The sequence below is a fragment of the Equus caballus genome, chromosome 3 (assembly GCF_041296265.1).
Source record: "Equus caballus isolate H_3958 breed thoroughbred chromosome 3, TB-T2T, whole genome shotgun sequence".
NCBI lineage: Eukaryota > Metazoa > Chordata > Mammalia > Perissodactyla > Equidae > Equus > Equus caballus.
Window position 1 is genome coordinate 18,494,116 of NC_091686.1, and position 27,367 is coordinate 18,521,482.

At 37.5% G+C, this 27,367-nt stretch overlaps 1 protein-coding gene across 2 annotated transcripts in view; it reads left to right on the forward strand.

The window, feature by feature from the left end:
• The window catches only part of NFATC3 (nuclear factor of activated T cells 3), a 128,006-nt gene that overhangs the window by 95,570 nt on the left and 5,069 nt on the right, over nt 1–27,367 (forward strand). The window contains exons 9-10 of one of the 2 annotated variants that reach the window (XM_023637171.2): nt 4,587–5,594; nt 20,551–20,654. In XM_023637171.2, the coding sequence (XP_023492939.1) occupies nt 4,587–5,594; nt 20,551–20,651 (1,109 nt within the window). In that variant the 3' untranslated portion in view covers nt 20,652–20,654. The remainder of the gene's footprint in view (nt 1–4,586; nt 5,595–20,550; nt 20,655–27,367) is intronic. The other variant, XM_023637170.2, reaches the window with a different exon arrangement.

Below are 27,367 nucleotides of genomic sequence, written 5' to 3' on the forward strand. Positions count from 1 at the left end.
AGTAGAAGAGAAAAAAAAAAAAGAATCCAGTGGTCCAGGGAGAAAGTTCTAATTCTTTCAAAATCAGAAGGAAAGTAAGTACATCAAGATACTAGAGAGGTCAGGAGGCAGTAGACACAGTGAACCATACTTGAAACACCTGAGCAAGAATCAGAAACTTGATGGAGGCCTAGGTCAGGAACATGAGCATTGTGGCAGAAGCAACAAGAAGATTGGTGATATACCTTTCTCTGTGTCCTTGCTGTTGTAGTCTCATTGTTAGGGGTGGGCTTGCCAGTTGGCAGATTTAGAGGCTAAAGCAAATGAATGATGCGCTCATCTTGTTCTTGCTGGGAAGCCAGAGTAAAATGTAGAACTCAAATGTACCCTGAAACAAGTGCTTCATTAATTACCTCTTCTACAGTAAAATATACTATCAGAAGTATCTTAATTCTTACTTTGGTTTCCTCAGATTCGGACCATGCTTATGTGAAGAGACTTGTACTTTTGCAGGGTTTGGTAAATGGTCAAATGAGATTTGACCTTGCTTTGGGTCTTATTGTTATTTTTCTTTTGACGTAAAATGAAGTCCTTATTTTTTGTGAAGATCATGAAAATTTTCAACTAGTGGTAGAAACTTGGAAGGAACAATGAGATGTGAATTCAGGAAAATTATTTTGAAATGATTTATAGTACTCCAATAGGAGGCTAAGGTATATAATTTTTAAATGGACTGAAGTGCTTGCCAAGAGAAACAATGAAATCAACTGTTTTGACACATAGTAAATTAACTGATGGTTCTTTTCTCTTTTGATATGCATATTAAATAAAATAAACGAAATGCATTTATTTCTACTTTGAGCAGTCCTTTCATCAGACAGACTCATGCTAAATCATGGATCTTTTCCGTTTTTTGATGTGATGAAGGATACTGTTGGTATTCATGGCCTCTGCTTGCTTGATGGCATGGTGAAGTGGAATCCTCCTTGGTCATACAGTAAATTGCGGTGATTAAAAGCATGGACTTTGAAGGCAGAAAAACCTGGGTTCAAGTATTGTGATGCCACTTAGTTGCTGTGAGATCTTAGTGTCTTTAATCTCCTGTTCAGTATACTCATCTATAAGGCAGGGAAAAATAATAATCCCTACCTTATAAAGATTGTTTTGAAGTAAATTAGGACTTTCACTTGCAAATGACAGAAACTCAGTTCAAACTAGCTTCACAAAAAAGGGAATTTATTGGTTTCTGTAGCTGGAAGATTAACTGGAATGCTGGCTTCAGACATGCTTCAGCTTAAGCAGCGTTGTCTCAGGGCTTAGGTTTTCTCTTCATTTTAACACTGCTTCCCTTTTTGTTGGCTTTACTCTCAGGAGGACTTTCAACACTTGACATCTCTAGGTTTGTTTGATCTTCATAATTAGCAATCCTAGAGAAGAGCTGGTAAACCCCCCTCCCCATCACACCTCCATCTAGATCAGTCCTAGGGTCACCTTCAAATCTCTGGTTCAGTCTTGTTGAGCTGTAGGAGTTTTTTATGTATTCTGGATATTAAACTCTTTTCAGAAATATTATTTGCAAATATTTTTCCAATATTATCTTGGTTTTATTTTCACTCTCTTAATAGTGTCCTTTGATGCTCAAAAGTTTTAATTATGATGAAGTCTAATTTACTTACTTTTTCTTTTGTTACCTGTGCTTTTGGTATCATACTTACACCATTGCCAAATCCAATGTCGTGAAGCTTTGCCCTTTGTTTTCTTCTGCGAGTTTTGTAGTTTTAGTTCTTTTGTTTAGGTCTTTGATCCACTTGAGTTACTTAATTTTTGTATATGATGTTAGATGAAGTTCCATCTTCATTATTTTGAATGTGATATCCAATTGTCCCAGCACCATTTGTTAAAGAAACTATTCTTTCCCCATTGAATGGTCTTGGCACTGTTTTTTGAAGAGAAATTGATTATATATGTGCCAGTTTGTTTCTGGGATCTCTATTCTATTTCATTGGTCCATATGTCTTTCCTTATGCCAGTACCACACTGTTTTCATTACTATAGCTTTGTAGTAAGTTTTGAAATTAGGAAGTATGAATCCTTCATCTTTGTTCTTCATTTTCAAGATTATTTTTCATATTTGGGATCCCTTGACATTCCATATGAATTTTAGGATGGGTTTTTCCATTTCTATAAAAACAGCTGTTGGGATTTTGATAGAGATTTCATTGAATCTGAAAATGGCTCTGGTGAGTGTTGTGTTCTTAGCAATTAATTTAAGTTTTCTAATCCATGAACCCAGAATGTCTTTCCATGCATTTAGGTCTTCTTTAATTTTTTTTAACAGTGTTTTGTAGTTTTCAGTGTATAAGTCTTGCTTCCCTTGGTTAAATTTATTCCTAATTATTTTATTTTTTTGATGCTGTTATAAATGAAATTGCTTAATTTCCTTTTCAGATTATTTATTGCTACTTTATAGAAATACAACTGACTTTTGCATGTTGATTTTGTGTCCTGCGACTTTGTTGAATTTGTTTATTAGCTCCAACAGGGTTTTTGTGGATTCCAGTACTTTTTTTTTTTTTGGGGAAGATTAGCCCTGAGCTAACATCTGCTGCCGATCCTCCTCTTTTTGCTGAGGAAGACTGGCCTTGAGTTAATGTCTGTGCCCATCTTCCTCTACTTTATATGTGGGATGCCTGCCACAGCATGGCTTGCCAAGCGGTGCCATGTCCACATCTGGGTTCTGAACCAGTGAACCTGATCCGCCGAAGCGGAACGTGCAAACTTAACCCCTGTGCCACCAGGCCAGCCCCTCCAGTACTTCTTTTGATTCCCTATTATTATTTCTATTGTAATATGGATCTGATGATGATTGAGGATCAAATGAGAGACATGTGAAAATCATTGTAAACTAAAAGCTCTATGAATGTCAGATTCATGATTTCTGGTATATGATGCTGCAAAGGAAAAACACTCAGTTTTTTTCCCCCCTCTTATATAAGGAAGAACTCCGGTTCTTCCCACCGTGTTTCTCTCCTGTGAGTCTCCTTTACTACTCACACAGAACACTTTACTTCTGATACTTCTAGCCAACAAATGTGTGGAGGTTTTTCCCCATAACAAGCAATTCTCTGTGGTACCAACTGGGTGTCCTACAATTTAACTCAATTCTAATACTATATACATAGAGATAATGTCATATCTCACAGGTTAAGGGCTCAGTCCCACAAGACTGGCACCCCCCCCCCCCACCCCACTTCAGATGTCAGTTACAAGCTCAGGTTACCACCTGTGCTTCTGACCAGCTGGCTGTAGATTGGAGCTTCCAACAATCCAAGCCTTGGGTTTGATTAATTTGCTAGAGTGGCTCACAGAACTGAGAGAAACACTTACTTACGTTTACCAGTTTGTTGAAGGATATGATAAAGGATACAGATGAACATCCAGATCGAAGAGATGTGTAGGGCAAGGTATGTGGGAAGGGACAGGGAGCTTCCATGCCCTGTCCAGGTGTCCCACTCTCCCATTACCTCCACGTTTTCACCAACCTGGAAGCTCTCTGAACCCCATACTTTTGGGATTCTTATGGAGGCTTCAACACATAGCCATGATTGATCATTAACTCTTGTTTTCAGCCCTTCTCCCTTCTCAAGAGAATGGAGGTGGGTGGGAGTGAAAATTCCAAGCTTCTAATCATGGCTTGGTTTTTCCAGTGACTAGCCCTCATCCAGGAGCCCACCCAGAGTCACCTCATTAGAACAAAAGACCCTCCTATCACCCAGGAAATTACGAGGATTTCAGGAGCTCTGTCTCAGGAACTGAGGTCAAAGACCAATATTAGAACAAGAGGTGCTCCTAGCGTTCTTATCACTTAGGTAATCACAAGAGTTTTAGGAATTGTGTGCCAGAAACCAGGAACAGAGACCAATATATATTTTTTATTATTTCACAGATATAACATGCAAAACCAGGTAACTGGTAGGTTTCAGATCAGAGATCCCAAATTGAAGGCTTTTATTAGGTTATAGGGTTTTGGGGGTTTTAAAAGATTATTTATTTTTAAATAGGTACTGTATATATATGATGAAAAATATTCGAAAGGCACAAAAACTTACACAGTGAAAAAGTAAATCTTCCTCCTGCTCCTGTTCCCTAGTCACCTAGTTTCCCTTCCCAGCAGTTATCAGTTTCATGTCCATCTTTCTAGAGATATCCATACATATATAAGCAAAAATGTGTGTACATGTGTGCATGCATATGTATATACGCACACACACAATATTTTATTTTACATGAATTGTGACATATTCACATTATTCTGCAACTCACTTTTTTTTGTCGCTTAGCACATTTTAGAGGTCTTTCCATATTACTTCATAGAGTTCTATGCAGTATTTTTTTTTTAACTTGATTACTTTTAGAGCAAGAACCACTCCGTGTTGTCTTATGCTTGCTGACTTCACAATTTTATTTTTTCTGCCTTCTCTGAAGGTGTTTGAGCTTTCATCCCCTAGTTTGGATGCGTGCTACAGTTGTGTAGCCTAGAATGAAGCCCTTTCATGATTATTTTATGTATTATGTAATAACATTTGCTTTAATCATTTTCTTTTCAGTTTTGATGAAGCAAGAACACAGAGAAGAGATTGACTTGTCTTCAGTTTCATCATTGCCTATGCCTCATCCTCCCCAGACCCAGAGGCCTTCCTCAGATATAGGACACCCACATGAGAGTGAACTGTCAGCACAGAGAAGCTTGGTTTGTCCCATCCAGCAAACATACGCACCCATGGTAACTTCATCCCATCTGCCACAGTTACAGTGTAGGGATGAGAGTGCTGGTAAAGAACAGCATATGATACCTTCTTCAGTTATGCACCAGCCTTTTCAAGTCACACCAACACCTCCTTTGGGGTCTTCCTATCAGCCTATGCAAACTAATGTTATGTACAATGGACCAACTTGTCTTCCTATTAATGCTGCCTCTAGTCAAGAATTTGATCCAGTTTTGTTTCAGCAGGACGCAGCTCTTCCTAGTTTAATACATCTTGGCTGTCAACCACCATCGTCCATACCTTTTCATTCTTCAAATTCAGGCTCAGCAGGACATCTCTTAGCTCACACACCTCATTCTGTGCAGACTCTGCCTCATCTGCCATCAATGGGATACCATTGTTCAAACACAGTACGAGGATCTCATTCTTCTCCAGTGACTGACCAGGTCACAGGTCAGCCTTCCCCTCAGTTACAACCCATTACGTATGGTCCTTCACATTCAGGGTCTGCCACAACAGCTTCCCCTGCAGCCTCTCATCCCCTGGCCAGTTCACCACTGTCTGGGCCACCATCTCCTCAGCTACAGCCTATGCCTTACCAATCTCCTAGCTCAGGAACTGCCTCATCACCGTCTCTAGCCACCAGAATGCAATCTGGACAGCACTCAACTCAAGCACAAAGTACAGGCCAAGGAGGTCTTTCTGCACCTTCATCCTTAATATGTCACAGTTTGTGTGATCCAGCATCATTTCCACCTGATGAGGCAACTGTGAACATTAAACCTGAACCTGAAGAGCAGGAACCTAACTTTTCAACAATTGGTCTACAGGACATCACTTTAGATGATGGTAAGTTTGTCTTTGTGTTCTTGAAGCAGTGAAGATCCAGGAACTTCCTTCTCTAAGAGTCATGAAAAAGTTACCATAGATTGCTTATTCACATATGCTTGGGCTTTTTTAAATAAGTTGTTGTTACTAGAAATTTAATATATGATTTTGAGAATAGACATGAAAATCTATGCTTTAAAGCCTATTTTTATCACTAATGTCTATTGCAAGGTTGAGACCTTGAATGATAACCTACCACCCACTTGTGATGAAAGTGAAGACATGAGATTTATTGGGCATCTTTCTCCCAGAACATATAATGAGGTCACATTATCTAGAGAATGGAATTCAGGGGTGTTAATTCAGTAAACATTGCTGAGTGCTATTTATTTGCAAGGTGCAAAGTTAGATTCTGGGAATACTAGGAATGTATTAAGTTAGAGTTCCTGTCCTTCAGAAGACTCACACAAGTAAAGAACCTGCTTCTCTGTGGCCCTGCTGGCTTGCCGAGTCAGATAATGGTGATGGAACAGCTATGGGCACCAAGATAAAAAGAAGCTATTTATATAAATGTAGCAGGTTGGTATGTAGACCTCTGTATATATGAAATCAATAAATTGGAGAACAAACTCTAGAATATTAGTTATTTCAATAATCAAAAATTCCCCAAGATAGGATTTTCAGGTAATAATTTGGCTTTATTCTTGGCTTTATCATTTATATGGTAGTGAAATTTTATCTAAATAGGAATTAAGTGAAAGCTACCTATGACTGTTATCCAGTATGAAAATTCTAAAGATTCTGAAACAAAGATATAAAATTTTAGTTCTCTCTCTGCTTCTATATTAATCTGTAGAAAAGTAATTCTATGTCACCCATTTCCTTTACGTATCTGGAGAAGGTGAGTTTACTACTTAGTTGTAAAGCTGGTATTAGGGGCCCGGCCTGGTGGCACAGGGGTTAAGTTCGCACGTTCCTCTTCGGAGGCCCAGGGTTCGGCAATTTGGATCCCAGGTGTGAACCTATGCACTGCTTGTGAAGCCATGCTGTGGCAGGCATTCCACATATAAAGTAGAGGAAGATGGGCATGGATGTTAGCTCAGGGCAAATCTTCCTCAACACAGAAGAGGAGGATTGTGGCAGATTTTAGCTCAGGGCTAATCTTCCTCAAAAAAAAACAAAGCTGGTATTAAATTCCAAATTCCAAACCTAAGGGGAAGGGAAGGGAAATAAAATGTGACACCCACTCTCCCAGAGCTTTACCATTAGATCAGTGCATGACTGACTATAACCAAGATATAAAAGAAGCACATCAGGAGATCAATGGAGAATGTGACAGATTCCATAAGAAGAATTTAGCAAGCTTCCTTGAGGAGATGACATTTGAGTCGAGTCTTGGAGGATGAGTATATATTTTCAGTAATTGAGGATCAGAGGGCAGATCAGTCAGCATAAGCAGAAGCCTGGGGCTGTTTCTGGGAAAGCATGATTATCTGTGGCTGGAGGGCAAATGGCATAGTAGAGGATGGCTTTCAAAGCCACAAGGGGATGTGCCAGGTCATTTGTGTATAAACAGAAAGTATATATGTAAACCAAAGCAACACCTACAATTTTCATAACATTTTCCTATTTATCTAATTTAATCCTTACTAATCCTTTATCTCTGAGGTAGATAGTGATATTTAGAGAATTGGACTTTCTGAAGGTCATATAATTGGTAAGTAGCAGAGCTGAGACCAGAATCAGATCTTTTCTGTCTAGTCTTTTTCATGTAGCCCTGCGGCTGCCTCCCAACAACAGCAGTCCGTGATGGTTAGAACTCTGTGCTAAAGGGGATCCCTCAAGCTTTTCTTAATTCCTAGAGAGTAATGGAACATTCTCCTGGAATGCGTATGCAGAATTTCACTGCATGAACATGTTCACAACTGCATGTGATCTGTCACACTTGTGTTGGGAGTACTTGAGGGCTCTGATACTCTGTCTTGCACAGCTGGTGTAAGTGTCACTGCGTACTTAATGATGAACACAAGGTAGAGAGGAGGCTACTGCTTTGATGCAAAACAGATTTGAAATAAATAAAGGCTTTTCCAAATATACGTAGGCTTTTAAAATGTTATCTATTCATTCTTCTGGCAGTTTTAGACTAATTATTCATAGTGCTTTTAAGGTTTATATTTATAATTTTTTTTAATCCCTGAAACAAAGGGAGACCTTGAGTCATAACCTACCACCCATATATGATGGAATGAAGACACGAGATTTATTGAGCAGGTCTCTACGGGTCTTCTTGCTCATTTTTTCACAATGAAGATGTTTTTTCTTCTAAAAAGAGACCAAAGCTGGAACCTGCTTTTTCTAATTTACCACAGATTGAGTGATTTTGGGGGGCAATAAATTAGAACTTCCAGAAAGGTTTTGTGAGAATTTTATTTATTTCACCTTTTGAATATGTGAAGATGTGTTGCAAAAACAGAGACTCTGGAAAGATGAGGTCTATGAGGGCAAGTGTAAAAGCAGTTTCATTTTTGCTCTATTCATTGTAGAGGGCACATGATCAAGAAAATTCCCAATTGTAGCCCCACAGAGGACAAGGACTGGCTGTTGAATTCCCTCATTGCCACCTATCAGGAGGCTTGATAGTAGCTCAGTGGTGCTAGCAGTAATTAGAAAGGGGGGAAAATTAAAATACACTCCTGAGCACTTGGGCTTATTGGATGCATAATTTTTGGAAATTTCATTTTTGATGTTTAATTTGAACTCTAAAATGAATTTTTTATATTTGCCAACTAGTTCATTGATTATGTTATTTGAATTTGCCTCTGAAGGTAAAATTCTAGATGTTTAGAAAATCCTACAGTTCTGCAAAGTTTTAATATACACTCATTAAAAAACAATAACAACATACTTCATAGGCCTTGAACTATGTAGCACTTGAATGTCCCCTTTCTGGTTAGCTTTTAAAGTAACCCATAAAACATGCCAAAAAGGATTCGAAGCACTTAATGTAAAGTTTGCAGTTAGCCCAAGCTCAAGTTTTATTTTAACTTTTCTCTGTTGTGTTAAGTACAAAGTAAATCTTACTCTACAACCAGAGGACACAAGTAGTTTTTAGAAAATTTTTGCTATACTAGTTAAATATCCTTAACATCTAATCCTAGTAACTTTCGTTAATCCTATTCCTGTTTTATATTTATTTACACCTCCTTTTTATGTTTGAAGTTTTTAAGTAAGATGGAATCTGTCAGGAATCATTCAGGTATTACTTGACTGTTACTTTTAGGAACGTGGACATTAACACCTTAATTTTTTATTATAAATTCAGTGATGTTTCATAGAAAAGATATTAGTGTACCTCGTCTCAGAAACTCAAGACTTACAGAGCTGGAACTACTCTAATACAGCTTCTTCATTTTACAGATAAAGAATGTGAGTTTTGCAGAGCCTAAGGTATTCATCCAGAGTAACACCCTCAGTCAATAGCAGAGTAAAGACTAAAACCCAAGTCTCCTGACTTCTAATTCAGTACTTTAGGAGTTTTTCCAGTATCTGCAATCATGTTTCTCATCAGTCTGTGGGTTGAGACTGCAAATGTAGAGCAAGCAGAATAGATGAAAGAAAATGCTGTTTTCTCCATAGAGCCTTGGTCTGTGAGAGGGGTCAGGGCAATCTTAAGATTATAGATTCTGAGTACAGGTGAAGTTTTAAAGGCTCTCTACTCCATCTTCCTCTTTCACACTGGACTTCATACTTTGGTATCCCTAGTGATATTGTATTCCCGTGTGTCTCTTCCTCTCCAGCTTCTTTGGAACATCTTAAGACCTTTTGAGTTCCAGCTGCCCTTGTTTTATGCGGGATCTGATGCCTCGGGAGTCACACAGAAGAAATCTGATCCACCTTCTGTAATAGTGCTTCACATGTATGAAATCTTGATCTCTTTCCTAGTCTTTTTTTTTGAGGAAGATTGGCCTTGAGCTAACATTTGCCTCCAGTCCTCCTCTTTTTGCTAGGGAAGATTGGCCCTGAGCTAACATCCAGGCCCATTTTCCTCTACTTTATATGTGGGACACCTGCCACAGCATGGCTTGATGAGCAGTGTTTAGGTCTGTGCCTGGGATCCAAACTGGCGAACCCCAGGCCACCAAAGCGGAGCATGCAAACTTAACCATTATGCCACCAGGCCAGCCCCTCTTTCTTAGTCTTAAAAACACTCCAGCAATGTCACCTTTCCCCCACCTTTTTGTTCCCCTCTGCTTGAACCCTGGTGTTTTAATTCCTTTTCATAGTGCAATATCCAGAAGGGAACACACTCAGGCCAGCTCAGGGTGGATTGGGATTGTCATCTTCCGTGTTCAGAAGACTTTATTTTATCAGTATGGCCTGAGGTCAGGGGATTTTCTTAACTCCGTCTTGCTGTTAATTTAGTGAGTCATAAGTGCTGCTAAATTACATCCTTTCTCTCCCGCCACCTACTATAGATTTTTGCATAAGTTGCTTTTGGAACCCAAGACTAAACTTTACCATTATCCTTGTTCAGTTTCATTGAGGTGATTTTTATCCCTCATATCAACCTTCCAAGCTCAGAAGTGTTCCACAAGCGTTTCTCTGCTTCAGAGTAGTGTGGCTCCCTCCTCAGGGGATATTCCTTGGGGTAATAACAACAGAATACCCAAGTGATGTTCTCTTTCAAGCAGTGCCCTTGGAAGGCTGTGGTATATACTTATTCAACCAGTTAGGGCACTGTTCAAAACTCTTGCTACTTTCTTTTTTCTTTGCTACCTACATGTACCATTGCCCCTGCTTAAAAAGTGTGTTCTGCATCTAAAAAATTATCAATGAGTTTTTACTCATATGTCAATTTGTATACCTGGAGCTGTAATTTTTCCTAAACATTTCTATGCATTATAGTGTCTACATCCCAGTTTTTGGACCAAATGATACACATTAAAATAGTACAGAAATATAGAAATTGTCACAGCTATGTTAAGCATTTTCATTAAAATTAATTGTTAAATTAGACTGTCTTAGACCTGAAAATACAGGCCCATTTAATGTGTGATTAAGCTGAATCCAGTTACAACTTTCCATTAGAGTACCTCAGTTCCCACTTGTCCTCCTTTGTTCACAAACTAGCAGAGCCGCAGCTGCAGCTCTTCAGCAGAGAAGAGGGTACATGTTAAATATAGCCTGACCTGCTGCTGTGGTGAAAACTGACACTGCCACTTGCAGGCTCTGTGCAGTAACATGCTGATCCTGAATGTAGGGCAATTGCTAATTCGACTGTAAACAGGGACTCTAGACGTGACCTCAGCTCCTGCAGTTCTGTATATAGGTGACAAGCAGAAGAGCCTGCTTTCAAGTAGCAGGGGAATGATAAATACAAGATTCAGGTGGTTATTTTGGATGGGGGAAGCAGGAGGCTGGTATGGAAGAGCAGAGAGGGTAAATATTACTGTGGAGAATCAGAGAGGGTAAATATTATTCCGTGTTCTGTCCCACCTGTTGAATACTCGTTTCACTGGTGTTTATTGTAGTTAAATAAATAAAACAAAAGAAAGCTGTGTGTAGTCAAGAGTGAGAGTGGGTCACAAATGAGGTGTTTAACCACTCAGGGGCACTGGGTGGAGTAAGGTAGATAATATGGAACCTTCTCCTTTAACTGGGACTCTGGGTAACTCATGCATCCTCTTCTGGGAAGCATACATGTACCATCCAGCCTCTAACTTGTTTATGATGAATAATTCCAGAGGCAGAAAGGTCCCATAAATAATGCCCATTTAGGTTTTGGATCATGGCTCATGCAGAATGGACCGTGATGGGGATTCAGGACCTAGACACAGCTACTCTTGGACATATAATAAGAAAATCTAATTTTCAGACCCAATGAAGCAAGGACAAACATTTGAAGAGATCTTTTATTTCTTACATCAAGTGCATCTATATATCTCCATGGATACAAGTTAATTATACCCCATTTGAACAAAAATTTTTCTTTGAATCAACTTGACACTAAAATTTGTACATAAACTATGAAAACTCTGAGAGAAGCTACCACTAAATAACCAGAATATCACAGCATATCAAAAATCTTCAAAATAAGTTCACTTCAAAAAGTATATTTAAAAATAATAAATTGTGGTTAACGTTTCTTAATAAAGCTTGCAGTTTTGGGGCTCTGTGCTAGGCACTTTGCTAGTAGCTCATTAGTTTTTCCCTACAGTCTTTGAAAAGTGAATTATTAACCTTATTTTTAGAGATGTGGCTCAGAGATCTTAAGCACTTTCCTGGTGTTATGTAGCCAAAAACACTGGGACTGGCATTTGAATCCAGGCCTGTCTGAAATTTAGATTGTCTCACGTGTGTTTAGTGGTTTTTGAAATAGCTGTAATTGGTTACTTTATATTATCTCACCTCTATAAACACAACAACATAGTAATTTTCTGATGTCTACCGTATGTAATATACAAAGCCAGTGTCTCAAGATGTATTCTATTTTAAAAGTCGTATCCTGTTTCTGATTTCCTTTGGAAATGGATAATTCACAGGGACAAAAATATTTTAAATGTTACAGAAACTAGCTTAGTGACAGTCTTCCTCAAGCATAAAGAGGAAGATTGGCAGCAGATGTTAACTCAGCGCCGATCTTCCTCACCAAAAAAAAATATATATTTTAAATGAGACAGAAATAATTTTAGGTTCACCAGTTCAGCTTTTGTGGTTTGGTGACAGTTCTCTGGCTTTGCATTACAAGGTTACCTCTTGCCAGGGAATTTAGCTTTTGATAGAACTTACATAAATGTACTGAGACAGCTCTTCTCTGTTTGAATATATCTGACATTTTTGGGAGCAGGGAGGGAGACATTTTTGAAACATACCATTTAGCCCGTCTATCTGGGCAAGAGGAAAAGTATGAAACTCTTAAGTTCTGGTGGAAGATAGGCTAGAGTTGAGAGTGATGGTTGCAGGCATTCTAACTTTACATCCACAAGAATGTGGAACAAATCAAGTCCTTTATTGTGTATTTAAAAGCATCTATAGATGATTTTATGTAGAATGGGAGTTTTTAAATTTAATTTTACTTGGATTTCTTAAGATAATCATTAGTTTTTGAAAAAGTCATACACTCATATGTTAAAAATACTAAAGGTACAACAAAGTACGTAGTGAAAAGTCTCTACTGGGTACCCAGTTGTCTTCTGAATAGGCATATGGAGTTACAGTTTCTTGACGGTTACTCCAGAGCTGTTCTATGCATTTATAAGCAATTGTGTATATTTTTTCCCTTATTTTTACTGGCATAGTATGTATACTCTTATGCATTTTGCTTTTTCCATGTATGGAATCTTGGAAATTTTTCTACACTGTAACATAAAAGAACTTCCTTGGAAGATCTTCTTATAATAGAATATTCCATAAAATATTCTATCAAATATTCCATTCTATAGCTGTGTCATTATCTGTGTAACAAGTATAGTGATTAACTTTTTACAAATGTCACTTCCCACATTTTTGTAGACATCTGTGTACGTGTGTATATATGATAAATTCCTAGAAGTCAGATTGCTAGACCAGTATTTTGAGAAAGATTGCCAAATAGTCCTCCATTAAGGTTATACCAATTTACATTGCCACTGGCATTGTAAGAGAGTGCCTATTCCTCTCATATCTTTACCAACACATTCTGTTATCAAATGTCTTATTTGCCAGTGGGATAGGGGGAAAATAGCTTCTCAGTATAATTTTAATTTGCGTTTCACTTAGAAGTAAGGTTGTGTACCTTCTCATATGCTAAGAGAAAATCTTTATCACAAACATATGATCTCTGTTGATATTTGCTCACTTTTTTATTAGATTGTTCATCCTTTTCTTATTGATTTATAGAATATAGAAGAAGCCCTTTATATGTGGGGTTCATTAGCTCATTCAGCTATGACTTACAAGTTTTTTCCCTGAGTGTTTCATGTTTTTTGTCATGAAGAATTTTTTTTTACATTTATGTAACTTATGAATATTTTATTTTGTCTCCCATAGCTTCTATTACTTTTATGATTTTGTAAATCTTTGATCCACCAGGAATTTATTTTGGGGAATGTATGAGGAATGGATCCAATTATAATTTTTTCAGATAGCTACCCAGTAGTCTAAGTATTGTTTATTAAATAATCCATATTTTTTCTATTTGATTTAAAATGCCACCTTTATCTTATACTTAACTTCCCTGTATATTTGGATCTATCTCTGGACCTTCTCACAATAAGAAATTTTAATTTTAACTCTTTTCCCTTGCATCAGAAATCCAGTAGTATGAGTGACACAACACGTAATCTTGTTGGCTGCTGATTTATAATGTTATTACTGCTTTTTACAGTGTAATATTGATTTATTTTATATACTATGAATCATTGCAAATATAAAGTTTATAAATTGATTGATTGCATTAGTTTCTATATTGTTTGCCCTTGTTTTGAATTTATCTGTACTTATTTGTTCATTCAAACAGCATTTATTGGGGCCGAGTGGCTAAGTTCCCATGCTCCACTTCGGTGGCCCAGTTCTGACCCTAGTTCAGATCCTAGGTGCGGACATGGCACAATCATTAGGCCATGCTGAGGCGGCATCCCACATGCTACAACTAGAAGGACCCACAACTAAAATATACAACTATGTACCAGGGGGGCTTTAGGGAGAAGAAGAAGAAAAAAAAGATTGGCAGACAGCATTTACTGATTGCCTAGTATATGCTAAGCACCATTGTAGGCCCTCAGTGAATAAAACAGATCCTTGCCATCACAGAACTTGCTTTCTTGCATTCTGGTGGGAAGAGACAGATGGTAAACAATAGACACAATAATTAAGTAAATTATAAAATATGTTGGGAGGTAACAAGTGTTGTGAAAAAAGCAAAAGAGCAAGGTAAAGGATAATTGGATTGTGGTGGGGTAAAGTGGGGTAGCAAATTGTAGTTTTAAATAGAGTAATCTAAATAAGCTTCATTGATGAGGTAACATTTGGTCAAAAACTTGAAGATGAAGAAATTACCAATATGAATACCTATAGGAAGAGTATTCCAGGCAAAAGAGACAGCCAGAGAGCTCTCACCTCTCTCTAAGGTGAGAGCGTGTCTGGTTTATTGAGGAATAGCAATGAGGCCAGTGTTGCTAAAACAAGAGTGATCTAGGGGGAAAATAGTAGGAGATGTGATCAAGAGGTAACGGGGAAGCAGAACTTGTAGGATAACAGCTCTCAAACTTTTTGGTTTCAGGACTCCTTCATATAATCTTAAAAATTATTGACGATCCTCAAGAACTTTTATTTATGTGGCTTATGTCTATCAGTGTTCATTGTATTAGAAGTTAAAATGGAGAACTTTAAAAACAAGATTATGTAGGCACACATCCCATTACCCATTACAGCAATCAAGTTGTCACATACCATGTAGCTCCACTGGAAAACTCCACTATAAATTCATGAAAGAATGATAGTGAAAAAGGCAAAAACATCTTAGTATTATTATTAAAATGGTTTTGACCTCACAGACTCCTTAAAAGTTCTCAGGGAACCCCATGTGTCCTTGATCATTCTTTTAAGAACTGCTATGTAGGCTCTTGTAAGTCATTGTTGTCAGGTTTTGAACAGATGAATCATGATCTGATTCAGCTTCTAACAGGGTCGCTCTGCCTGCTGGGTAGAGAAAAGACTGTAGGGAGGCAAGGGCAGAAACAGAGACTGGTTAAGTCGCTATTGTAGTAATCCAGGCCAGGAATGGTGGTTTGGACTAGGTGGTAGCAGTGGAGGGCCTAAGAAATGGTCTGATTTTTGATGTATTTTAAAGATACAACCAGTAGTATTTTTTGACAGATTCCATGTAAGGGGTAAGAGAAGTTAAACATGACACCAAGGTTTTTCATGTGAGCAGCTGGAAAGATGGAGTTGCCATCAGCTAGGATGAGGAAGGCTGTGAATGCAGCAGGTTTTGGAGAAAGATCTGATGTTTGGTTTTGGATGTGTTGCGTTTAAGGATATCTTTTGAACATTCAAGTACAGATATCAAGCAGTCAGTTGGATGAAGAGTCTAGAGTTTGGAAGGGAATTATAGACTAAAGATATAAATTTGAGAGTTGTTGACATGCAGGTGGTATTTAAAGCCGTGAGACTAGATGAAGTCATTAAGTGATAAATTAATTGTCCTGTCTTTATCAATTTAAGTAATAATAATTGCATTCCTATAAAATGTTACAGAGTACCTATATATACATTTAAGGAGACACTAGCCTCTTTGAGTAAATAAGTAAACAGATTCACAAAAGTTAAACAACTTCCCTTTAGGTCACCAATCCAATAAGCAATCAAACTAGGATTCCAAAGCCTTTGTTTTTCTATACCCACCAGGTCATTGTCTTGTTTGTATAAACCAGAAACATCTATATATTGACGAGGTGGCTAAAGTAAGCAGCTTGCTAGTGGGCAGGCAGCTTAGACAAATGGGGAAATTTTGTTCATCTTCCCACAAACACATTTCAGGATTTGTAAATATTTAACTAATTTTTTTAACCTTTGAGATAAAAGGAAAATATTCTGTATCCCAAATTTATAAATTTTAAGAGAGTGTACAAAAGTCCTCCAGGTCTTGCTTTGAGTTAATGATTAGAGCTGTTAAAACCTAATTCACTCATTTCATACGATGTTCTCCCATGAGAAAACTCAAAGTTTGTGAAATTTTTTTAATATAGTAAAATATACATAACAAAATTTACCGTTTTAGCCATTTTAAGCGTACAGTTCAGTGGCATTAAGTACATTGACAATATTGTGTAACCATCACCGCTATTTCAAGAACTTTTTCATTACCCCAAACAAGAACTCTATACGCGTTAAACAATAATTCTCCATTCTCTCTCCCCACTGTCAGCCTGTAGTAACTTCTGTTCTACTTTCTGTCTCTATGACTTTCCCAACTCCAGATGTGTAAGTGGAATCATACAACGTTTGTCCTTTTGAGTGAGGCTTGGTTTCTCTTAGCATAATGTTTCCAAGATTCAGCCGTGTTGTAAGCATATATCTGAATTTTATTCCTTTTTATGGCTGAATAATATTTCATTGTGTATATATACCACATTTTATTTATCTATTCATCTGTTGAAAGACGTTTGGCGTGTTTCCACCCTTTGGCTATTTGTGAATGATGCTGTTATGAACATTGCTGTACTGTATGTGTTTGAGTCTCTGTTTTCTGTTCTGTTGGGTAACCCAGGAGTGGATTACTGGATCATCTGGAAAATCTTTGTTCAACTTTTTGAGGAACTTCCAAACTGGTGTTTTCCCATGGTAGCTGCATCACATTTAAAAAAAAATAATACCCGTCTTAAATGGGTATGAAGTGGTATCTCAGTGTGAGTTTTGATTTTTATTTCCCTAATGACTAATGAAGTTGGGCATCTTTTCATGACCTTATTGGTCATTTGTATATCTTCTCTGGAGAATATCTAGTCAAATCTTTTGCCCATTCTTTGGTTGATTTGTTTTTTGTTGTTGAGTTGTAGGAGTTCTTTACAAGGTCTGGATGCTAATCCCTTGTCAGATATATTATTTGCAAATATTTTCTCCCATTCCGTGGATTGTCTTTTCACTCTCTTGATAGTGTCCTTTGATGTTTTTAATTTTGATGAAGTCCAGTTTATCTATTTTTTCTTTTGTTTCCTGTGCTTTTAATGTCATACTTAAGAAATCATTGCCTAATCCAAAGTCGTGAAGATTTTCCCTACATTTTCTTCTTCTAAGAGTTTTATAATTTTAATTATGTTTAGGTCTTTGATCCATTTTGAGTTAACTCTGTATATGATGTGAGGCAGGAGTCTAACTTCCATTCTTTTGCATGTGGGTATCCAGTTTTCTGTGTACCGTTTGTTGAAAAGACTGCCTTTTCCCCATTGAATGGTCTTAGAGCCTTTGATTGAAAATGAATTGACCGTGTATTGTGAGAGTTTGTTTCTGGGCTTTCTATTCTATTACTTTGGTCTGTCTGTCTATCCGCATTGCCAGTATCACACTGTTTTGATTACTGTAGCTTTGTAGTAAGTTTTGAAATTAGGAAATATGAGTCCTCCATTTTGTTGTTTTTGAAGACTGTTTTGACTCTTCAGGGTCCTTTGAGGTTCCATGTCAATTTCAGGATGGGTTTTTCTATTTATGCAAAAACACTTTGGGGTTTTGATAGGGATTGCATTGAATCTCTACATTGCTTTGGGTAGTATCATCTTAAGCAATATTAAGTCTTCCAAACCATGAACATGGGATAGTTTCTATTTATTTAGAACTTTAATTTCTTTCAGTAATGTGTAGTTTTTAGTGTACAGATCTTACACTTCCTTGGTTAATTCCTAGATATTTTAATCTTTTTGATGCTGTTGTAAATGGAATTGATTTTTAAATTTCCTTTTTGGATTGTTCATTGAAAGTGTATGGAATACAGCTGAATTTTGTGTGTTAATCTTATATCCTATAACTGCTGACTTAATTTATTAGCACTAACATTTTTTTGTGTGTTGATTCTTTGAGCTTTCTATGTATAAGATCATCTCATTTGTGAAAATAGATAATTTTACCTCTTCCTTTCCAATTTGGATGCCTTTTATTTCTTTAGCCTAATTGCTCTGGCTAGAACTTTTAGTACTGTGTTGAATAGAAGAGGCAAAAGTAGACATTCTTATCTTGTTCTTGATCTTAGGGGGAAAGCTTTCAGTCTTTCACCATTGAATGTGATGTTATCCATGTGTTTTTCATGTATGGCCTTTATGATATCAAGCAAATTCCCTTTTATTTCTAGTTTATTGAGTGTGTTTATCTTGAAGTGGCATTGAATTTTATCACACGCTTTTTCTGCATCAGTTGGATGATCGTGTGGGTTTTTTTCCTTCATTTTAGTGAAGTGTAGTGTATTACATTAATTGATTTTTATATGTTGAACCATCTTTGCATTCTGGGAGTAAATCTCACTTGGTCATGATGTATAATCCTTTTAATATGCTGCTTAATTCAGTTTGCTAGTATTTTGCTGAGGATTTTTTGCATTTATATTCTAAGGGGATATTCTTAGTTTTCTTTTCTTGTAGTGTCTTTGTCTGGCTTTGCTATCAGGGTAATGCTGGCCTTAGAATGAGTTAGGAAGTGTTCCTTCCTCTCTAATCTTTTGGAAGAATTTAAACAGGGTTGGTGCTAATTCTTCCTTAAATGTTTGGTCACAGTTTTTGCAATAGAAATGAATCAAGTATTTTTTTAGAGCCATTAACAGAATTTTAAGGAACTAGAAAGATGTCTCCAGGAGTGCAGGTTTCCATAAGCACAATGTGAAATTACCACTGTGTGAGCTAACTCACAAAAGCTGCCAGTGTCAGTTGGGCTCCTTAGCTTTGTTCCTGGGCTTCTTCTAATTTGTGTGGTGATTACCTGGAATCATGTGTTCTATACCCCCAAGTCTGTTTTAAGGATTCAGTTGTGGAGATTGGGCACCCTCAGAAAGGAAACTTTTGACATTATATCTTCAGTCGTTAAGCTACTTTGCACGTACTGTAGTCCTTAAATCGCTTCTGAAAACTAGGTGAGTAATCTCAAATTTAGTAATAAAAAAGCTTAAGGCAGGGACTGGCCTGGTGGTGCAGCGGTTAAGTTTGCAAGTTCCACTTTGGCAGCCCAGGGTGCACCGATTTCAGATCCCGGGTATGGACATGGCACCGCTTTGGCAAGCCGTGCTGTGGAAGGTGTCCCACATATAAAAAAGTAGAGGAAGATGGGCACGGATGTGAGCTCAGGGCCAGTCTTCCTCAGCAAAAAGAGGAGGATTGGCAGCAGATGTTAGCTCAGGGCTAATCTTCCTCAAAAAAAAAAAAGAAAGCTTGAGGCAGAAAAATTTTTCATAAGCACAAAGGATTTCTGGGTTTTGTGTCGCATTTTGTTTTGTTTTACCCCTTTAGTGAGGCTGCATTTTGCACTTGGCTCCTTCTTTGTTTTCCCTCCTTTATCTGTCTAAGACAAGGGTATTAACCACTGTTCACAGAGACTACATACAGATTCTTCTCTTCTAAGGTAAAATAAGCATTCTTCTAGAATCTAAAAGGTTAGGTCCTTTGTTGTTAGTTGTATGGCAAAGACCAAAAATAATTCCTTATAGGCCAAAGGAGAAGGCTTTGCCTCATTGTATTTTGGGCTCTTTAACTGGGGCATCTGAATGTGTCAGCCACTACCACAAAACTGACCAGTACAATGACTTTCAAACATTTTTGACAGCTTCCCACAATAAGAAGTAGACTTTATAGCATGACCCGATATATAACAAACAAAAACATATATACAACTAACTTGAAAGTCTCACAAACCAATTCTTAACCTTTATTGAAGAAAATGCAGCCTGCTGTCTTCTATTTTGTTCTATTTCTTTTTTTTTTTTAATTTAAATATTGAGTTCAACTCTCTGAAGTGATTTTATAACCTGCTAATGTTTATGAACTTTAGTTTAAAAATTATTCCTCCATGACCCCTAAAGTATTGTGTGTTTGTAGTTTTCTGGGCTACTACCTTTAGACATTTTGATTCTGTGGACTGAAGTAGAGTCTAGGAGTTTATATTTTTATTGAGTGCCCAGATAATTCTAATGTAGCCATAGATGAGCATTTGGGAACTACTAATAGATCTAATCTAATAAAAACTAGTTTATTTAAAACTCCCTTAAAATTGCTGAAAACCATCATTGTAACTTTTTGACTTATTGCCCTTTCAGTTTTAGAAAATAAATAAGCCGTTACCTAAAGTCTCTAGACTCCAATATTCATATTATGTAATAAAATGTTGGGAGCCATTTAATGTGGTGATTGACAGATAAAGGACAATTAAATTCTTCTTGATTATAGAAGAAAAACAGGTTGGGCTATAGTAGATTGTTACCCTCTGGTTTGTTCCATTCAGTATGATGTTGTCTTCTTTGACACAGACCAGTTTATGTCTGACTTGGAACACCAGCCATCAGGTTCAGCAAAGAAATGGCCTAACCACAGTGAGCTCTCATTTCCAGCTCCTTTCTGGAGAATCTAGAGGGTGAGTGTTGATTGAAATGTATCATTGTTTTTGTGTCCAAGTCTGGTATTTGCATGCAGTGGCTGGATTTGCATGTACTGCAGAGGAGAGGGTACACACTGGTACCTTCTTGGTAGGACCACTCATTATCTTTGGAGCTACACTGTGACTGCAAGACTCTGCTTTTTAACTCTAACCACACTCAGGCTCTCACACTTGTGCTTGTAATTTTAGTCTAGGTTTGAATAAAAGGCAAATGTTTAATTGGATTTATCAAACAAAAGCAGAGAGAGGCCCATCTGTATGAATCCTGTGGCTTGGGTGCTGAGTAAATTTGGTTGGTGATCAGGTCTGTAAGCCTACTCATTTCTGGTCAAGTACTCAAAGTTTTGATGTGAGGCAGTATGGGATGGAAATAACCAGGAAATTTTATCCATTTGCCAGAGGCAACCTGGATCATTGACCCTTGAGCCTACCCTGTAGGCCTATGTTTGCATTCCTGGTAGTTCATCTGGGGCTTCATTTGGAAGGAGTCCATAGTAGAGTCAGTGTTTGTGAGGGAGGAGGGGCTAGGCCTCAGGCCTCTCTACCTTAGCAGCTGACCAGGAACACAGCCCTTACTGTCCCGCAGCTCCTTTCTTCAAAGACTCTCAAAGCCACTTAAGAAAGTATGTGATGGAAATTACAAATATACAAATTGTAATTCTCAAAATGCCATTTGAATTTCATTTTAATGAATTTAGATTTGGAAGGGGACTTAGAAATCATGTCCACTACCCAAATCTTTATTTTTAGGATACTGAAGCCTCCTGATCAGACAAGGCACCAAAACTCTGGCTTCTCCCAGAAGCCAGGCCTGCCCTGATCTCATATCATTCTTGTCTCTAATCATGAGAGAAGTAAAAGTGGCAGCTAAATTCCTCTGTATCTAAAATTCTCAGGAGAGTTATAACCAGAAGGATTTAAATGAATTTCCTCATATTATGGTTGAGAAAATCAGTTGAAGAAAGATTAAATAAATTGCCCTGGTCACATCACAGCTGAACCAAGATTAAAGCTTATTTCTTCCAGCGTTTACTCCATTGCTCTTCCCTTATGTGAAGCAACAAGTTGATCACTAATGATCTGGGTAAGAAGTGTTTCTGTGAAGTAAGTGGATGACTAAGGAGTGAACAGGAGGTAAGAACATAGAAACAGCAGGCAGTTTAGATAACTCCTTTAAGATGTTAAGCAATGAAAGAAGAAATTAGTTGTAGAGGGCTGTGTAGGGTCTAGAGTTTTTAATTGTCTGCTTGCTTGCTTGTTTGAGATAGAGAGACTTACCTGTATTTAAGCAGTGATGAGAAGGATCCAGGAGGGGTGGTGGGTAGATTGATTAAAGAAATGGAAGAATGAAGAAAATTGATGGAGCGAGGTCTTGAAGAGGCAAGCATGTGGGGTCCATAGTGCAGATGGTAGAATGAGTCATGTGGATTTATGGCTTTGGAGCTCAGGTTTGGCCCCTAGAGATCATAGATTTGGGAGTCAAAAGTATATAGAAATGGACAAGATTATTCAGAGAAAATGTACAAAGTGAAAAAAATAAGGAAATGAACAGAATCTTCTGATAATCCTAAAAGTCTTCTGAATCCCACATCTTAACCCAAATTGAAAAGAAGCTTTTTTTCTTTTACATTTCAATTTTTGCTGATACAAAAGGGTACATGCTGATACTTGAATATATATTCAAGTACCTGTGTACTGTTTACTCAGCTGGAGATTTAATGTTTGTCTTTGTAGAATGTTTTGAGTTACAACCTTTCCTAGAGGAAATACCTGTATGACACTGAGTATAGCATCAATCACGTACAGAAGAGGTTTCTTAAAAAGAAAGGACCCTTGGGGGCTGGCCTGGTGGCCTAGAGGTTAAGTTCTTGTGCTCTGCTTCAGTGGCCCAGGGTTTGCGAGTTTGGATCCTGAGCGTGGACCTATGCCCTGCTCATCAAAGCCATGCTGTGGCAGCATCCCACATATAAAATAGAGGACTATTGCCACAGATGTTAGTTCAGTAATAATCTTCCTCAAGCAAAAAGAGGAAGATTGGCAACAGATGTCAGCTCAGGGCCACTCTTCCTCACCAAAAAAAAAAAAAAAGAAGAAAGAAAAAAGAACCCTTAAGAACCCGTAATAATAGGACTGATCTCCCCCTCAACCAGTTGTGGTGGGAAAAAAGTGTCATAATTTTTCTTTACTGTTATTAAAAGCTAATATTAAAAGTGAAGGATATCTTCTGATCATTGTGCATGTATTTTCAGTCTGGCCTGTAGTTGAAAGCTATCTATAGCTCAGGGTGAAATTTAAAATAACTTGGCTAAAAACTTGGCATTATAGGCCTTAAGCTGTTTATCTTGGTACTTGTTTAAAATACTTAAAAAGTGTTTCTGTGTTACCTTTATGGTGGTCAGTTTTATTTTTGTTAATAATAAAAGCTAGGTTACTAGAATGGAGATCCAAAAATACAATGGCTTAACCACATTGGAAGTTTCTTTCCCACCTCATGGTAATTTAAAGATAAGGATTCTTTTCATTTCATTGTTCCTCTGTCACTCTAGATATTGTCAGAGCAGAGTCACCATTTTGACTAAGTCTTAGCCCAAAGCAAGGGGCCAGGGAAGGAAGGGAAGAGGTTATCGAGCAAGTGGTGAAGAGGATGCACACATCACTTTTGCGCACATTTCACTGGAGAAAACAGATCACATGGCCCTACTTAGCTATAAAAGGGAAGCTGGGAAATGTAGTCTATAGCTGGGTGGCCATGTGACTAGTTAAACTCAATTACTAGAGAAGAATGAGTTAGGACAGTTAGCAGTCTATCATAGATACCTTCTCAATTTTCAGGAACTTTTTTCTGTCCTTAGTCTGAGAAAGCAAATTAATTAGATTTTGATAAATGCAAATTAATTCTTCTGCTCATGCCATAAATAAGTGAATTCAATATTTCATGCATTTAGTTTAGATGGTGTTCTGTTTTTTTTCACAGATTGGCACCTGGGCTAACAACTGTTGCCGGTCTTCTTTTTTTCTGCTTTATTTCCCAAACCCCCCGTAGATAGTTGTATATCTTAGTTGCAGGTCCTTCTAGTTGTGGGATGTGGGACGCCGCCGCAGCGGAGCGTGCGAACTTAACCACTCGGCCACGGGGCCGGCCCCTAGATGGTGTTCTTATAACTTATCAAATAATCTAAAAGTAAATCTTAGCAAAACTGTGCTAGATAACCATATAATATACCATAAAATAATACCAGATTTCTCATCCATTTAAAATCATTTCTGTTCCTTTACTTTGAAACTTCTCTTGTTTCTTCATTTCAAGGGAAATTCAGAAAATTATTGCACCTATATATAGCCTTCATTAAACAAAAATAACATCTCCATAAAATTGTTCTTGTGGAGAATGAATTATATACCTTTAATCTTGGATTGTAGGGAAGGGAAGAAAAGATGAAACTTTGATGAATGTTCATTGCAGGCTCAAGATGAAATAACATATATAAATACAAAAATCCCTTACAAAAATGCTCAAGATGCTCATATGGTAGTTATTAATGCCCTTTGGGCTTTTGCATATATGACAGTGTGCATCTGCCTACTCCAGAGGCAGTGCCCTGGGTTACCCTGCTCCGCTCCACCTGATGGTGAGATTTCATACCCATACCATGCTTGTCAGCCCTAACTTTGGATCCTTAAGCATTGGAAATAGCTCTAAATAAGAGACCTCTTGTTACTCAAACACCTCATTCCTTTGTGTAGAAATAGCTTTCCTAGTGGACTGCAAATCTGAATGTTGGATAAAAAAGTTGTTTTTTCTTATAGCAAATATTGTTGATGGCTCTGACTACTACTGTTGTGGTGGCACAGGCAATCCAGATGTTGGGGTAGTGGGAGTTGAGGATGATGGCTGCCACAACTGGGCCAAATGCTGTGACCTACATAACCTCTTAGCCTGGGTGTTGAGGGCTGTTGACTCTTGTTCGAAGCTTTTAATTTACTTTACTCTTTAAAGGGGGTAAATGATAAAATTGTACAGTAGTGGCATAAACGGCTCTTTATGCTCTTAAATTGGTGAAAAAAATAAAGCTAGCTCATATATTTTGTGAACTAGAGTTTAAATAAATCAGTAAATTCATACATATATACATTCAAAAGGAAGTGAAAAATGAAATTGCAACCATTAATATTTTTAAGAAATAAGTATTGTGTTTATCAAGATTGCTAATGATTTATGTATAAATTACATCATAGATTTGTTTACTAGTAATAATTTAACTTGCTTAGTTGACTCTCAAATTTTGCCCAGTTACGGTAGAAAGATATCTCAGGAATCAATAGGTGGGAACCCGAACTCAGATCCCTCAGCATAAGGGAGAAGTGAGGGGCAAAAGAGAGCAGAGGACTTGTATACTACACTATCCTCAAGTTATTGCTAAAGGACAGTGGAAGTACTGCTTTGTGGGAAGCAGTTTGTTGAGTCCTTTGTTGAAAAGACTGCTTTGTTGCAGTTCTGACTCCCCTGTCCTAAAATTCATATTCACTATTCACCTGTAGCAATCATTTGAGCATAATTTTTGTTGTTACTTTTCCGAGTCCCCAAATTATATTAAAGATTCAGTTGGAAAGTAATTTTATTCAGCACTCAATATGTACCAAGCACTAAGGATTCCATGGAGAACAAGATAGACAAGGTCCCTGCCCTATTGGAACTTAAATCTACTGACTAATTATTATGTATTAATATTATGTATTAAAGTATATTTGAATGTAGTCAGCTTGAGTGCTTTTTTGTGAAAAATCTTCTGGGCTTTATCATAGTCTTAAAATCCTAAACTGTTAAGAACCTTCCAGGTTGCTTCAGCTAAGTGTGGTTAGGCACAGCAGGCAAAAGAACAGCAGAACTTTGGTAAAGGGGAGCAGAAATAACTCAGCTTCAGTTAGACTTTTGCCATAAACAACACCACCTGGCTACTTCAGAAAATGATGTGTTCATCCTTATCATCAAAGTATATTTCGTAAGTGGGTAGAGAATGCTAGATATAGACCCTTATCCTCAAGAAAATGTAAGCATTGACTTGCTCATAAAGACACAGGAAAACAACACATCATGTGGTTTTTTATGACGATGTCACCATTTTTAATCACCTTATAGTTTTAAAACTTGAACGAGATAAGAATTGAATAAGGTGGGTTTCATGGTAGCCTGAAACATCTTTGAATTTACCATCTTTGGAAACTAAGTGATAGGAAAAGATGAACTTGAATGTGAGCTGGGTTCTTACTTTTATATTTGGCTTTTTGCCATTGCTATGAGACCTGTCTAAAATAGACACTGTCTTAATTAAAATCATATCCATGTGTTAGTCTTAATAACTCTGGTCCCCTTCCTACTCCACTACCTACTGAACTTTCAGTGTACTAGTTTCAAATAGCTTCCAAGTAATTGTATTGAATTAGGATCCATTTATTGTTATCAGAAATTGATGTTTCCTCAAGTGGTAAGATCCTTGCCCTTCAGGAGCTCACAGCCTGTTTGAAAGATAATGATACCTACTGATAATCTAATGTGTTGAGTAATATTAGAGGGCATGCACAGAGATCATGGGCCATCCTTGTGCTGCCTCTTAACATGAGACTAGCCCATAGACCCACCCATGGAATTCACACTCAAAACACTGTTCCTTGCTTCTTATGTGGCTTGGAGTAACAGAGGTCCCAAGGGCTGCCTTCTCTATTTATGTCCCCTTTATATTCTCATTCTATATACTATATAAGAGGGTTTTTTAAAATCTCTATTATACCTATGAGGAAACTGGAAGAGAAAATGTATTGTCATGCAAAGCATTTTCATAACTTTTCATTTGTATAGAACTATTCCAGTGAGTTATTTCTAGCGGTCAAGTGTAGGTTTAGATTAATTCCATCCTTCTTTGCAAACCATCATGAACAGTCAATAAATCCTAGCCTGGCAAATTTACTTAAAAAGCATCCTCTATCTGACAAAGACCTTCATAACTTTGTACCAGTGACCTTCAAAAATTGGACTCAATGAGTGATTATTAGCCTGCCAGCACTGATTAATCTTCACCCTTTTGTAACTAGATTCCTTTAGCTTCCAGTCTCTACTACTTTACTATTCGATATTAGATACTAACTACAGTTCAGCCAAATCTTCATCCCTCATTTCTTTGCCCTTCTGAGTGCCCTTTGAAAATTTGTCTGTTGATATAAAGCCATAGATGTCTACAGTTGAAAGAGATCTTACTAGTTTAACACCATCATTGTATAGATAAGGAAATGGAGTCTTAGATATGTGAAATAATTTCTCCAAGGACACAGATGGCGTTAGTGGCAGGGCCTGTATTCAAAGCAAACCTAATTTCTAGGCCACCCCTCTGCTTACATATTTGCTTTCCCAGGTCCTATCTTCTTAGAGCACAGTGCTACTCCCCCGACTCATTGTTTTCAGCCTTCTGCTCTCTGTTGGAACTGTAAAACTTCCAGGTCTCTAGTATGAAGATGCCTAAATCTCTTCTTGCTCTGACTATTCACTGTAGTCTCTTGCCTGCAGGATTTTTCCATTTGGATGTTCTAATTTCCAATTCCAATTCCAGACCTAACCTACCACCTTGATCTAAATTCCTCCTTATTAGTTTATTTCCAGTAGCGACAGCACCATTCTTCCTAGACTCAAAACCTTGGTG